This window comes from Octopus sinensis, linkage group LG4, assembly GCF_006345805.1.
Source record: "Octopus sinensis linkage group LG4, ASM634580v1, whole genome shotgun sequence".
NCBI classification, from domain to species: Eukaryota; Metazoa; Mollusca; class Cephalopoda; order Octopoda; family Octopodidae; genus Octopus; species Octopus sinensis.
The window spans coordinates 114,343,335-114,359,145 of NC_043000.1; the positions used below are offsets into that span (position 1 = coordinate 114,343,335).

At 37.6% G+C, this 15,811-nt stretch overlaps 1 protein-coding gene across 16 annotated transcripts in view; it reads right to left on the reverse strand.

Annotated features, from left to right (window-relative positions):
• The window catches only part of LOC115210975 (leucine-rich repeat and calponin homology domain-containing protein 4-like), a 303,130-nt gene that overhangs the window by 228,186 nt on the left and 59,133 nt on the right, over positions 1 to 15,811 (reverse strand). For all 16 annotated transcript variants that reach the window (XM_036502375.1, XM_036502378.1, XM_036502373.1 and 13 more), the window contains exon 2: positions 3,365 to 3,509. In XM_036502375.1, the coding sequence (XP_036358268.1) occupies positions 3,365 to 3,509 (145 nt within the window). The remainder of the gene's footprint in view (positions 1 to 3,364; positions 3,510 to 15,811) is intronic.

Sequence of the window (15,811 nt, forward strand, 5' to 3'; positions counted from 1 at the left end):
GACGTTACACAACTATAACATATTAGAGTCTGTATATTTATGCACCTCATAAGTACTGTTTATCTGCTATGTCCAGTATTCAATCCCATTCTTAGCTGTAGACATCTTTTATGTTACCTAGCAAGCCTCCCCTCCCCCTACACCTCACATATCCCCTTCTCCCTCCCCTACACCTCACATACCCCCGTCCCCCCCTACATTACCTTTCTTCCTATCTCACATCTCCCTTCTATCTATGCTGTATGTAGACTGCATGTACCATCTATATACATTATATACAACCTGTGTGTATGTACACAAGGGTAGGCAAAGGTGTGTATACAGCTCGCCTAGAAATCAAAAAAAGAGGGCTTTCCAATGAACTAAGCATCCCCTGCAGACCCTTTAATCAACTTATGAATTGCTCGGGTTTTTAAAAAAATAGAGAAAAGAAAAAAACATTCCACTCATACTAAAAAATTGTATACCTACTTTTGCCCACCCCTGTACATTGCATGCAAGTAATGTGTTAGCCTTAATTAAGAGGGCAGATGATTACGGTGGATGTGATTTCATTCATTCTGTTATCAAGAAACAAAAGCTGACCTAGCTGTGTATATACAGTCAGGTGACTGCACACAAATTAACAATAGATGCTGTCACACATACATCTATAGTTTATTCTGACGACCCTTTATAAAATATACACTGAAATTCCTGGATAATTAAACTGAACAGCAAAATGTAAGGGAAAGCTTATTGTGCTGTTAAATATAATGGTGACTGTATTTTAAGATTCGAGAAAAAAAAAATGAGACCATCAATTGTCGGAGCGAGGTAAGTGACAACAAAAGGGAGGGGGCTGTATCAATGATGACAAAACCTAATTTAATTGCCATGATCGCATTGTAATAGATTCCATAGTCAAAGTGTTTCAGTAGAAGTTATTACCAATTTTTGTCAGTTTTACAATAGCCATCATTGATTGGATAAGGAGTGCAGACACCAAATTTTCTAAATTCTAATCTAATTCAGTTTCATTCTTGTAACCTCGGGCCTACCTTGAAATCTAACTAAATAGCCTCAAGCCAATAACGAAAGCCTCTAAATGATTATTTGATCTGCTAAAAATAGTAACCAAAATTTCCTTCAAATCACATCCTACAAACTCAGAAAAAGAGAACACATTGGATAGTATGTGTGTCCTGGGTACACTGTACCTATTTCTTTACTTCCAACAAGGGGCTAAACACAGAGGGGATGAACAAGGACAGACAAACAGATTAAGTCGATTATATCGACCCCAGTGTGTAACTGGTACTTATTTAATCGACCCCGAAAGGATGAAAGGCAAAGTCGACCTCGGCGGAATTTGAACTCAGAACGTAGCAGCAAATGAAATACGGTTACGCATTTCGCCCAGCGTGCTAACGTTTCTGCCAGCGCGCCTGGGTACACTGTACCAATGAAAAAAAAAAAAGGATGGTTACAGTGAGAATATCTTTGATCATAGGTCTAAATTAATTAGAGCAGGCCTGGGGGTTAAACAATAATTAGTTGAATTAAATTACAATAAAACAAAAGCCATTCAATAAAAGACAATACACAGTGACACTTCTATTTTGTTGGAGAATCCAGGTTTGGGGATTTAAATTGTAAACATTCAGGTTTAGTCAAACATCATTAGATGTTTCATCATTATTAATAGAGTTTAATTAGGTAGTAATAAAATTCTTATTCAAACAGCATCTCCCTAACATCAACAGACAAGAAATGCTAAGCTGTTGTTGTTAAGCTCAAGTCAACTTTAATCAAGCAGATCCATGATTAAAGGCAATCTAGCCATGGCCATCCCCCACTTATATTTTTTTTAAGCTAATTTCATTGACATAATCTAATGGTTTCCAACCTCTTTTAAGATAATGCATTATTGATTTGTAATTTGGTTGCTATTCCTGACAGGTCAAAATGACTACTTACAGACTTCCTCTGTGTATATGTGTGTGTGTGTGTGTGTGTGTCTCTCTCTCTCCTCAATTTGAAGTGTTCAATTCTGTTCCAATATGAGATAGATTAACAACACTTTATAGAGACAGCTACTTCTGCAATTGGTACCTCTTTTCATTGCCAGCTCTTGTCTAGGAAGGGCATCCAGCTGTAGAAACCCTGCCAGATCAGATTGGAGCCTGGTGCAGCCATCTGGCTCACCAATCCATCATCCAACCCATGCTAGCATGGAAAGCGGACATTAACGATGATGATGTCTCTGTCTAAAGAAGGTAGCATCTTCCTACATCTATTGAATAACAAACACCCTATGCATACCTAGCTGCAAAGCATTGAACAACTGGTTGTTAAAAAGTGCCAAAACCAACTTCTTAACCACCTAGCCTTGTTTGCCATGATCAGAATACATAATAATTCTTGGAGGGAGTTAATTAGTCAATTACATCGATCCCAGTACTTAACAGGCAATTAGTTTTTCGACTCTGAAATGATGAAAGGCAAAGATGACCTTGGCGGAATTTGAACTCAGGATAGAAAACTGGAAGCATTTTGTATGGAATGGTAACGATTGCACCAGCTTGTTGCGACAGGCAAAATACTAAGCATTTTGTCCAGCATGATAAGCGATTCTGCCAGCTCACTGCTTTTTTAATAATAATCCTTTCTATTGGAGGTACAAGGCCTCAAATTTGGGGGGGGGGGGGCTAGTCGATTATATCGACCCCAGTGTTTCACTGGTACTTAATTTATCAACCCTGAAAGGATGAAAGGCAAAGTTGACATTGGCAGAATTTGAACTCAGAACATAAAGGCAGACAAAATGTTGCTAAGCATTTTGTCCAGTAAACTAACAATTCTGCCAGCGATAATAATAATAATAATAATCTTTTCTTCTCTAGGCACAAGGCCCGAGATTTTTGAGGAGGGGGCCAGTCGATTAGATCTACCCCAGTACGCAGCTGGTACTTAATCTATTGACCCCCAAAAGGATGAAAGGTAAAGTTGACCTTGGTGGAATTTGAACTCAGAATGTAAAGACAGACGAAATACTGCCAAGCATTTCGCCCGGCATGCTAATGTTTCTGCCAGTTTGCCACCTTTCTAATAATAATTATTATCTAATGATGATGATGATATTGAGCATTTGTGTTATGCTGAGCAGAAACATAACTGGTGATACATCAACAGTTCAATACAACAACTTCATTGAATAACTCTTCACATTCTTTAGTAATTCTCATAAAAATTTAATACAGAGGCACTACTCCACAACAGCATAGAAGGTATTTGTGAAACCCTATTGAGCAAAAGGGCACTGAGCTACAAAATCTGAGATACAGTACTTCAAATAAAGAAATAATGAGAAAATGGTAATTACCTCAAATTGAGATGTGTTAATACTTGTAAATGGCCCACATTTTCTGGAATAGACCGGATCAAATTATGGTAACAATTTAATCTTTCTAATGACGCATACTCTCCAATTTCTTCTGGAATTTCTGTGAAACGATTTTTTGAAATGTCTGCAATGAAACAAAAGCAAAAAACAAATCAATGATGAATGAACAAAAGGAAAAGTAGGTCTGTAACAAAGACAATTGAAGAATACCGAAGGAAAATTTGGACCTTCTGGATCTTACTTCCTGTAGTTGCAGTTTGTTGGGTAAAAAAAAATTATATTTTTCTACCAAAGGTATGGGAAACGCTATGAATATTAATGGAGGCGAAATAACTAAAGTGTAGATGAAGCGGATAAAGTTGAGGGAGTTTTTATTTCTACTGGCAACATATACAAGTATCATAAAAATCTTTCCTTTACTCAGAAAGTGAATGGAAGATTGCATGATGCTTGTTGTGTATGTTCATTGTTGCATAACAGAAACGACAGGCGTGAAATATGGAGGATATTTGATGGTTGGAATGAAATGAGTGAGCTAGCCTTAGCAGGATGTTGATTGCATAGAAATGAAAGAAAGAAAAAAAAAAGGTGGATATAAGAGGAACCAGATATGTGAAAAAAACTAGACTAGATGATGGCAGTTGGGTAAAGCAGTGGCTAGAAACATGAAGAAAGAGGAAGGAATGGTAAGATGTGACAAAAACCAGGCACAGGAGGGAAATGACAGAGAAATGAAACAAACAGCAAAACAGAAAACTGGAGACAACCTGGCCAATTCAAGCAACACATATGTTGTTGTTGTTCTTGGTGGTGGTGAGGAGACAGTGATGATAATGATGACAGTGACATAAGAACATGGCAGAATTATAAAACTTTAATTACAACCTTGATATCAGGCAAAGAATCTCTTCAGCTACATTACACAGAGTAGCTCTCTCTCTGAGAAAACATAATCAGATCTAATCAAACTCATCAACGCATTGGAATCTGGTAATATTTATCTCAAAAGTGAAAAATAAACATTGATGAATTTCTCCAGTATATATTTAATTAGAAGATTTTTAATAAATTGGAAACATTTTTAGTCAGAAATTCTTTGAAATACATGCACAGAATTTCTGGATTGAAAAAAAAAATTATGCCAAACTAAAGTTTCCTTAACGACCATACTACAAGGCCAGTGGAGACAGGTTGGTTAGACCATGTTACTTTGTAAGGACCACAGGGCCAATTTCTATGGTATATATATACTTCCTCCCTGGACGGAAGAAGTATATAGAGAAATTTTTAAAACTGAGCAGTATGTTTGTATATAATATATATATAATATATATATATATATATATATATATAGAGAGAGAGAGAGAGAGAGAGAGATGTATATAAGGGTACAGGACATCACCAAAAGTGCAAATGACATGAATTACGTAAACAAATGAGGGGAAAATTAATGAAATACATAAACAATGAGAAAAAAATGGAAAACAGGACAAGTTAACACAGAGAAAGGACTTGTCATCAGTTGTCGGCTGTCTATCTACTCCTCATTTCGAGCATTCAAGATATATATATATATTGGTAAAAATGGTAAGATAACAAAACAAAGAGACCTCAATATTATGTAAATAGAGGAAATATATATATATATATATATATATATATATATATATATATGGGGGGGGGGGGAGAAAGAGAGATACAATCAGTTGAAGAAGTAAATATACAGATGTGAAAATACAAAAGTTTATGCTTTGTGAATATAAAACTATGTTGAGAATACTAATCTGAGATTATTCAAACAGGCTCAACTTTTCTGTCTTAAAATGATACCAAAATCAAAGTAGAACTAATATATTTTTATCCATTACAGTTAATTATTATTGTTATAATTATTGTCATTGTTAGTTAGTCAAGTGAGCTGGCAGAATCATTAGCATACTGGACAAAATGTTAGAGACATTTCTCTTCCAGCTCTTTATATTTTGAGATCAAATTCCATCACGGCTGACTTTGTCTTTCATTCTTTCAGGGTTGATACAATAAGAACCAATTAACACTGGAGTCAATATAATAAATTCACCCTCCCCTAAAAACTGCTGGCCTAGGGCCCCACCACACGCTTTTAACAAGGTAGGGCAGGTTGTGTTCTTCTGTCTAGTGGCTACGGTAAAAGAAGTTGTGTAGTGGCCAAGGCTGAAAAGAGTGAGGAAAGACACCTTCCTCTTGGTGGGACTTTTTAAAGTCCTTCGCCGTCAGGGTAATCCTGGATCCGTGGGGTTCCTTGATTGGCCCTAATTGGAGTTTACTCCTGTATCAGGAGGATTGCATCATTCATACTACCACATGGTTTGTGTACTATATATACTTCATCGCATTTCACTGTCACATTCATTTCTTTCTTTCCATCATCATCGTTTAACATCCGTTTTCCATGCTGGCATGGGTTGGATGGTTTGACTGAGGTCTGGAGAGCCAGTAGCTGCACCAGGCTTCAATCCGATCTGGCAATGTTTCTACAGCTGGATGCCCTTCCTAATGCCAACCACTCTGAGAGTGTAGTGGGTGCTTTTTACATGCCACTGGCACAGGAGCCAGTCAGGTGGGCCTGGCATCGATCACGTTTGGATAGTGCTTTTTATGTGCGACCTGCACGGTGGCCAGTCAGTGAGTACTGGCATCCTTTATGTAAATCCCCACACAAATTGTTGTGTGCCCTTGTGATGTCCCCCTCATCTATGCCCCAGTGGCTAATAAAAGAAATTATTATTATTATTATTCCTACTACTACTACACATCTAATAATATTTCCAGCAATACATTTTTCAATAACATAAGTATTATTCCAATACCATGAAGCTAATTTTGTTTTAATAAACATCTTTCCTCTCCACAAAAAACACTCCTCTCTAGAAATTTTGCCAGCCCTCTTCCAAAACAGACAAAACACTAATTTACAATAATGACCGGAAGAAATATCCCAAGGACAAGCTGTATTAGTTAACTGTCATTAAAACTGAGTTTGGTGCCAAAGTTGATGTAGCAAAATTCTTGAAATAGCAGCATATTGTTACATTGCTTCTAATAGATAATATAAATCTATTAAACTAAACTTACATTGACAGTGGGGAAGGGGTTAAAATAATTCTATAAACCTGAATAATTGAGATGGTTTGATAGGAGTGGGGAGTAGTGCTAAGGGTAGTGGTGGGAGGAAGAGGAATCAAGTATCATCAGTTACTAAATCTGACCTGTCTGTTATCTAGAATAATTTATAATTTATATACTGGACTATAATTTATATATAGTCCCCAGTTTATCACCACCATCAAGTGGTCCTTTGAATGTCCCAGAGATGTAGACTTGGTCCATAGCAGAGTCCACTTAGTTGCAAATACCTTTAGACCAGGTCCCTTCCCCACCCACATTTCTCCTGTATAAACACTGACCTCCTGTATTTCAGGCTGGACATGAGCAACATTTATCTCCAACAAGACTCAGAGTGTACAAGACCCCAGAGACTGATCCTTCTGGGTGGGTGTGAGAACTGGACTCTTACAGCTGACTTGGAGTGCACAAGGGTGAACAAATAAGCATTGCATTTGACTAAATAATCCAAATGCTAAAAGGTTAAACATCTTAACCATTTGACCGTCTTGGATGTATTCTCAAGTATGCAGAAACACAAAAATTAATTTTATTTCTTTATATACCACAGCCAAACTAGGGCACTACGTCAAGGGGCTTCAGTCATTAAATTCATCATGGTGCTTTGCCTATTACTAAAGAATGGAAGCTAAAGACAGGCCTTTGCATAAAAGACATAATTTGAGTACATTACTTAAAACTACATGCAGGGCCAGATTAAGGCCCATAGAGGCCCTAAGCACTTAAAAGATTTTTGTGCCCTCAAGTATGTGTAAACGGTTCAAAATGTAAACAAAAATGATTCAAAATGTAAACAATAATAAACCATAAAATAAATTTTTGTTTTTCAAAATGAAACAAAATTAACAGTAAGATGGAAAATAATGTTTATTTTTGTATCCTTCCACTTTATGTATATTTGAAAAGTTTTCTCTTTTTTATTCATTGCAAAGTGTTCGAGGATATTGTTAAAATTAATTTTACATAAAACTTCTGCTTCTATACTGAGAAGAGATAAGGCATTACGAATATTATTTTAGCAAGTTTAAAGTGATTTCTTTCATGCCGTAGACCATGTTCATTTCTGTGGTGTCCCCGTCCCTTGGTGCCCTAAGCACATGCTTATTTTGCTTAATGCTTAATCCAGCGCTGACTACATGGTTTGCAAATCAAATTTTTTAACCATGTGGCCTAAAAAAAACAAAAAAAAACGCTATTATGATGAATTAATAATAGGTTTGACATCAATCAGAAGCAGACACTAAAATCTACTTCCTCTAAACACCATAAAAGACCCAACAGCTTCAGTCTTTCTATATATGTGTGTATATGTATTTACCTTCCTGTCACACTTAAAGATAAATCACAAAACTTTTACAGATTAAACATGACTCATATCTGCTATTTTCAAGGACCTTCTCAGACAAAGAAGGAAAAACTCTAAAGAAATCAATAATTCATACACTCAAAAGTTTCAATATGCTTCCTGACTGTCATTTCAAATCTGGTGCATATGTATAAATAACATGTCTATACAGCAGTCTGTTTCACACTGCTATACACAAAACAAATATGGCAGAAGCAGAAATGATGGATAGTTTTAACTAATTTAGCACAGTTAGATTGGACAACAATGGTTTCCTTACAAGTCCCAATGCAAAGTTGATAAACAAAAGCCCTTTAATCCTTTGGAAACCAGCCTGTCTAAATCTGTCTCTGATTCTAAAACACAAAACCTCTGCTTTTAAAGTGTGTCGTTTAAAGCTATTCACCATACTTTTAAGAGCTTTTGTTGTGATCCAAACACTAGAATTAACAATCATCATCATCGTTTAACGTCTGCTTTCCATGCTAGCATGGGTTGGACGAATGACTGAGGGCTGGTGAACCAGATGGCAGCACCAGGCTCCAATCTTGATCTGGTAGAGTTTCTACAGCTGGATGCCCTTCCTAACGCCAACCACTCCGAGAGTGTAGTGGGTGCTTTTACGTGCCACCAGCACGGGGCCAGTCAGGCGGTACTGGCAACGACCTTGCTCAAATCTTTTTACACATGCCACCGGCACAGGTGCCAGTAAGGCAATGCTGGTAACGATCACACTTGAACAGTGTCTTTTACGTGCCACCGGCACGGGGGCCAGATAGCTGCTCTGGCAACGATCACGCTTGGATGGTGCTCTAAATAATATGGTATGTTATTTTACTAAATCTCCCAAAATTCATGCTTATTTTCAAAATTAACTGAAACACATGAACATTGGACATACATTAGAAGCAAATTCATAAATAGGTTGGCAGACAGGGGTAAGCAAACATTGTGTTGCAAGTCTCAGTTCCTTCTCTCCTGACCCCAAGGCTGTTAGCTCCAAAGAGGAACAGTTACAGGTTGATAGGTCATCAGCCTTGATGGGATTTTAACCACAGAACACGAAGTGATGTCACTAAATAACACAAGGCATTATACAAAAATAAAATTTTTCCTTCCAACAGAATGAAGACATGGGAGTTACGACCTGGACTATTCTTGGGGATATCCATCAGTCAGGGATGGCCATTTATCTGTTTCTGTATATACAAGCCTAAGCAAGTATTTCTTTTTGTTACTTGCTGTTTTTTTATTGGGGGGAGGAGCACTATTTGTCCATATATGCAAGTCTCCTGTCTCCACTAATGTTTGTCTAATACAGTAGTTCTCAACCATTTTTTGCCTCTGGACCCTTTTGAATCCTATTTTACTCCATTGGACCCTATAACCATTATTTTTTTTTTTTTTAATCTCATATTTTTATAATTAAATGTTATTAGGAATTGCATAAAAGTTAAAATATTTTGTGTATAAGTATAGCCAATTTATTGCACATAATTTTTAATAACAAAATCTTATATGGACCCCTAAGGGTCATGTGGATCCCCAAGGGTCGTGTGAATCTCCAAAGGTCATGCGGACCCCATTGAGAACCACTGATCTAAGGGAAAGGCTGCCACTATAGAACTGGTATAACTAGGCACCTGTGTCATCACAAGTATTGCTGCCAAAACCCAAAGAGTTGGAACAGATTATTGCAAGACAATATGACCAACATTCAAACGGGTCAATGAATCCACTGCCCTACATTTTTGTTGGTACTGAAAGAGTGAAAACCAAAAATGAAGTCAGTAAGATTTGAACTTGGAACAGAAATCATGTAATTAATACCCTGAGTTGTCTATCCAAAGCTCCAACAACTTATCACCTTTTGGATTATTATTAGCTGAGATGATGATGATGAACATTACAATTCCAAAACACCTGTTTAGTAAAGCTCAACAAGCAATAACTTATGTTCTTTTATCTCCTCCCTCCCTTATAAATGACAGCAGAAAGGTCCCACCTACTCTTCCTAACACTATCAGCTTGAAATGTTAACAGGCAAAATTGGTTCTTCAGTGACCTGTTATCCAAATTTTAGCTTTGAGCAACTATCATCAAATACTTCGCAACAAAACAGAAACATAAAATTACAAGAACATCAAAGAGTACTTGGGGTTAGAAGAATGGTGAGATTGAGAGCCAAGTGGAGATAAGGATATTACAGAATTAGCCAAAGTGTCAGAAGATTTGATGAATTATTCCAGGTAAATACAGCTACTCTAGGAGATAGTGACAATGATAACAGCAAAAACAATTTTCTGCCTCCAAACAACATATCCAAGGTTGAAATCATCAGAAATATGATGAAACAGAAATAGCAAATAAAATATAAAAAATGGAAAATGAAATAAAAAAACTGAAGGTTATGCCAGAAGCTATAAAAGCTGAAAGAAATACAGTTGTGTAGTGTCATCCTTTCTTTAAACACATTTATCATAGCTTGATGAAATAGCTGTGTGTGTGTGTGTATGTGTACATGTGTGTGTATGTGTACATGTGTGTGCATGCATGTGTATGCATATGCAGCTGTGTACATGCACGTGTATGCACATGTGCATGTCTATGTATGCATGTGAATGCATGCATATGTGTATGTGCACGTGTGCATGCGTGTGTTGCTGGCCTCGGATTTTAAGTGTGTGGTACACTGTGTGTGTGCACACGTGTGCATGCATGTGTATCGCTAGCCTCATATTTTAAATCCATGGTTCACTGTATGTGTGTGTGAGTCACTGGCCTCAGTTTTTAAGAGCGTGGTTCACTGAGTCCGGCTCAATCAAGCTTTCAGAACTACTCGCACACCAAACAAAATGCTTAGCAACCTTTCATCTGTCTTTATGCCCTGGGTTCAATTTCCACTGAGGTCAACTTCAATAAAAAAAAAAAAGTACCAGCTGAGTACTGGGGTTGATGTAATCAACTTACCCACTCTACTGGAACTGCTGGCCTTGTACCAAAATTTGAAGCCAATATTTTACTGATTCTATAATGGTAATTCACTAATTACTGCAAAGCATCTTACTCAATGTACTGCCAATTCTATCACCCATCACTTTTAATAATAATAGTTTTTTATTTAGGTACAAATTTAAGAGAAGATGGTTACTCGATACCATCAACCCCTGTAATTGACTACTACTTTATTTTTTAGTGATCCCTAAAAAATTGAAAAGCAAAGTTGACTTCAGTAGGATTTGAACTCAGAATGTAAAGTGACGAGAAATAGCTGAAAGCATTTTATTCCAGTACTCTAACAATTCTACAAGCTTATCACCTTTTTGTTTCTAGTTTAGGCTCAAGGGAAGCACTTTCGAAGGGACACAAATGAGTCAATACAATCAACACCAGAATTTAATAACATGACAACTAAATACAGTAACTTTATTTACATTATTTACATTTGACAGATATTTGTTCTCATCTTGTTTGTTGTTAACACAACTCTTCGGCTGATATACACTCCAGCCTTCATCAGGTGCCTTGGGGAAATTTGGAACCTGGGTTCTCAATCCTAAGGTATTTTTTGATATTATTATTATTCAGGTCACTGTTTGGAATCGAACTCAGAATCTTGGGGTTAGTAGCCCGCACTCTTAACCACTACGCCATATGCCAGTAATCCCTCACTATATCGCAGGTCACCTGTCACAGCTTATTATTTAAGCCTATGTCGAATCCTCCACGGTGTTGTTTTGCATTTATAATAAAATAAATATATACAAATTATGAAAATGAACACGGATTTTCACCTACTGCAGGGGGTTTCGGAACATAACACCTGCAATAGTCAAGGGGTTAATGTATTGCAATGCATTTTGCCTGACACTAAGAACTTACCACCATTACAATAAAAATGGTTTCAAATTTTGGAACAAGGCCAGCGATATCGGAAGAGGGGTGAGTCGATTACATCGATCCCAGTGTTCAAGTGGTTCTTATTTTATTGACTCCACAACGATGAAAGGCAAAGTCAACCTTGGCAGAATTTGAACTCAGAATGCAGAGACAGACAAAATGTCACTAAGCATTTCGCTATGTGTGCTAACAGTTTTACCAGCTCGCCACCTTCCACCACTACCATAATAATGATATTGATGCAATATCCTGATTCAATACCAGGTTGTGGTTCCCATGGTTTATGATCAAAGCTGATTGGAAGTGTTAACATGTACAGGTTTTGTCTTGATGTAAAAGATGGGTTACAGCAAATTTTCTGCTCAATACAGATTTGCATGTATGTTGCTTGACCATAACCTGTTGAGCATGTCCCTTAGTGGCTGACAATATGTGCATCTCTGGCCATGAGCAGTGGAGGAGCATCATAGCTAAGTGCTGAGGAAGATTCTTTGGCATTTGAATAATTAATTCACCCACTAGAAGCATAAGCGTTTCATTCATCATTCTTAAACAGTCCTTATTCAGGGACCTTTAGAGTGAGATGAGCTACTTGATCTGACAAAAATTCTAACCGGGCCCCACCTGTAACGTGATGTGCTGTTTATTTTGATATGCACTCACCATGTTGTGCACACTTGGTTATGATGCACAAGGACTCAAATTTTAAAAAAAAAGAACAAGACAAATCTCCAGGGAAACTTTATTTTGTGCCACGGAAAGATAAAAGGTCAAGATGACCTCAGCACAGAAAGTCTAATGTAGGCACAATGTCACATGTATTAAATGACAGTATGACAGGTTATATTAACCCCAGTACATGACTGGTACTAAAGTTCACATTGACAATAGTAATACTGATTTCAAAGGCCAGCAATTTTGAGGGAGGGGGTAAGTCAGTGATATCAACTCCAGTATATGACTGGTACTTATTGTATCACCTCCTCCCCCCAAAAGGACGATAGACAAAAGTTTACTCGGCAGAATTTAAACTCAGAATGTAAAGATGGACGAAATGTTGCTAAGCATTTAGCCTGGCAATGTGAATGATTCTGCCAGCTTGCAGCCCTCGTTGTTACAGTGGATATTGATATCAAATTCTATCTATGACACAAGGAGAGAACTGTGTTGGTTTGGATAAAAAGCGAGTTTATTAATCCAAGAAGTATGAAAGTTAAAATTAAAACTGTCCCTGGCAAAACGTGTAGCAATACAGTTATATAGTTTAAAGGCATCTTATTCAGTTAATTACTGAATCATTGAGTATGAGAAGGGGAGAGGCAGATGTGAAAAAAAAGAGAGAGAGAGAGAGTGATATTACAGTTATACCTTCCTAACCAATTAAAATCAATATGTAAACACTGTCCTATCTAATTAAAACAGCTGTGACAAAAAAAATAATAATAATTACTCAACCTACATATTAACCTGATTTTAATAATAAAACTAGATCAATGGATTGAGTTTAGTATGAGAGAGGAAGAGGGAGAGTCAGAGGAAAAGAGAGAGGGAGAGAATGCATGTTAGAGAGACAGAGAGTATGTGGAGAAAGTGGGTATGTGTGTGTGCAAAAGAATACATATGCACAAAAGTGCATGACAGAGTGCTCATGAAGGAGCATGCACAGGAGGGTGCGCATGTGCGTGTAATAGAATGTGTGCAATCACACAGGTACGTGTGTGTGTGTGTGTGTGAGAAAGAGATGGAGTAAGAGAAATCTTCACCAGCGAAACTATTTCATGTTCAATAGAGCAGCAGCTGTACGAAAAATGTTATCGATTTAGTATTGATGAGGTATTGATAAGTAGAGGGAAGGGATGGGGGGAAGAAGCCTCTTTGTTGTCGTCATTAACAATATTGAGTTTACTGTGTCACAGAAGCTGGTGGCTGGATGGCCATCCAGGCAGAGAGAGTATAGAGTATGGACAGTATGGAGAGTAGTGGCACATGTAATGATGGCATGTTCAATTTTACAACACAGCATTAGAAGGAAGTAGATGTACAACCAACAATATGAAACTATGTTACATCTGTAAAATAACCATGACACACAAGTGTGTGTGTGTGTGTGTGTGTGTGTGTGTGTATGTGTGTGTGTGCATGCGTGCGTGCGTGTAACCTACATAGTATTTTTATAAACAGGGCTAATTTAGTTGTTTCTCCATAGACTGAAAAAAAAAAATAAACCTCAACTGATTTTCAGATCTTATTGGTTCCTCATCAGAGGTGTCCACATCAATTTGACCAATCCCAGAGAAACAAGCACCCATCATCATCATCCAGTGTTTTAAATCCGGATTTTGTCCCCGTTAACAAGGGTGACCAGATCGACCTCAATGCCATAGCAACTGGGGTAGGCAGGGTGCAGCCCACTCCAACCTTTGGGCGGGCAGGCTGGCTGGTGTCGATTCTCCTGAGGCTTTTTCGGAGCTGGATTTTCTACAGGGAGCATGCCCTTGCATACCCCCAATCTCAGTTTCTAGACATGAGTGTTCCTGAGACCAAGACCGTTACCACAATTTTTAAGAAACGTGGTGGAAAACTAGCTCAGGAAGGCAGGGACACTACTACCTGAGATCCCTTTCAGAGCCCTCCTATGCGATTGTTAATATACTCAAAAACTACAGAAAACTGAAGTTACTACTTGCATACTATAAATGTTAAAACATGTAAATACCAGGAGCCTGTCAACAAGGATCTTGGTCCAAACAGTATCAAGGTAGGGTATAATATTTGTAACCTATATGGTATCTTTCTAAACTGGGCTAATTTAACTTTCTCCATAGACAGGAAAAAAATTAACAACCTTAATCAATTTTCGAATCTTACTGGATACAGATACAGGAGTGGCTGTGTGGTAAGTAGCTTGCTTACCAACCACATGGTTCAGTGTTCAGTGTCACTGCGTGGCACCTTGGGCAAGTGTCTTCTACTATAGCCTCAGGCCAGCCAAAGCCTTGTGAGCAGATTTGGTAGACGGAAACTGAAAGAAGCCCGTCGTATATATGTATACATATGTGTGTGTGTTTGTGTGTCTGTGTTTGCCCCCCCCCCACATCGCTTGACAACCGAAGCCTGTGTGTTTACTTCTCCGTAACTTAGCAGTTCAGCAAAATAGACCAATACACTAAGTACTTGGCCTACAAAGAATAAGTCCTGGAGTTGATATCCTTGACTAAAGGCAGTGCTCCAGCATGGCTGCAGTCAAATGACTGAAGCAAGTAAAAGAGAGTTGTCCACAACAATTTGACCAGTCCTAGAGAAATAAGCAGCCAATCTCTTTATACACTAAACAATTACAGTCGCTGATGGCTGTCTTCGCATGACCAAAGACGACCATCACTGACCATTAGGAACACTGTACACTCAGGCAAAATTATACTTTTACATTTGTGGCTCCACTGGTGACTAATGAGCTCAAGTCACCAGATATTGCAGACCAGACCGCCCCATTCACTATTCTGGTGATGCATGTTCAAGCAGCTCGCTTAATTTCAGCATGAATAATGCATGTTTCTTCGAAAATACCCACTTTTTTTCCTTTAGCTGTCTCCTTTATTGGTGGTAATGACAAGTATTGCTTTCCCTATTGACTTTCTATATCTCACATACCTTCAAGTTATGGGAGGTGTGTATACATATATATATGTGTGTGTGTGTGTGTGTGTATGTGTGTAAGTTTAGAATAATATTCCCTAATATTATTATCATATATATATACATATACACACACACGTGTATGCATATGTATACATGTGTATGTGTGTGTATATGTGTGTGTGTGTGTATATATATATATATATATACACACATACATATAGTGAGAATTTACAATAATACAAAAAAGACGAAGATGGGTGTGTAAACAACAAACATGTATTAGTTTAACACTTGGGAAGTGCGAAAGTCTTTTATGTTTTGAGCCTACATATGTGTGTGTGTGTGTGTATATATATATATATATACACACATACATA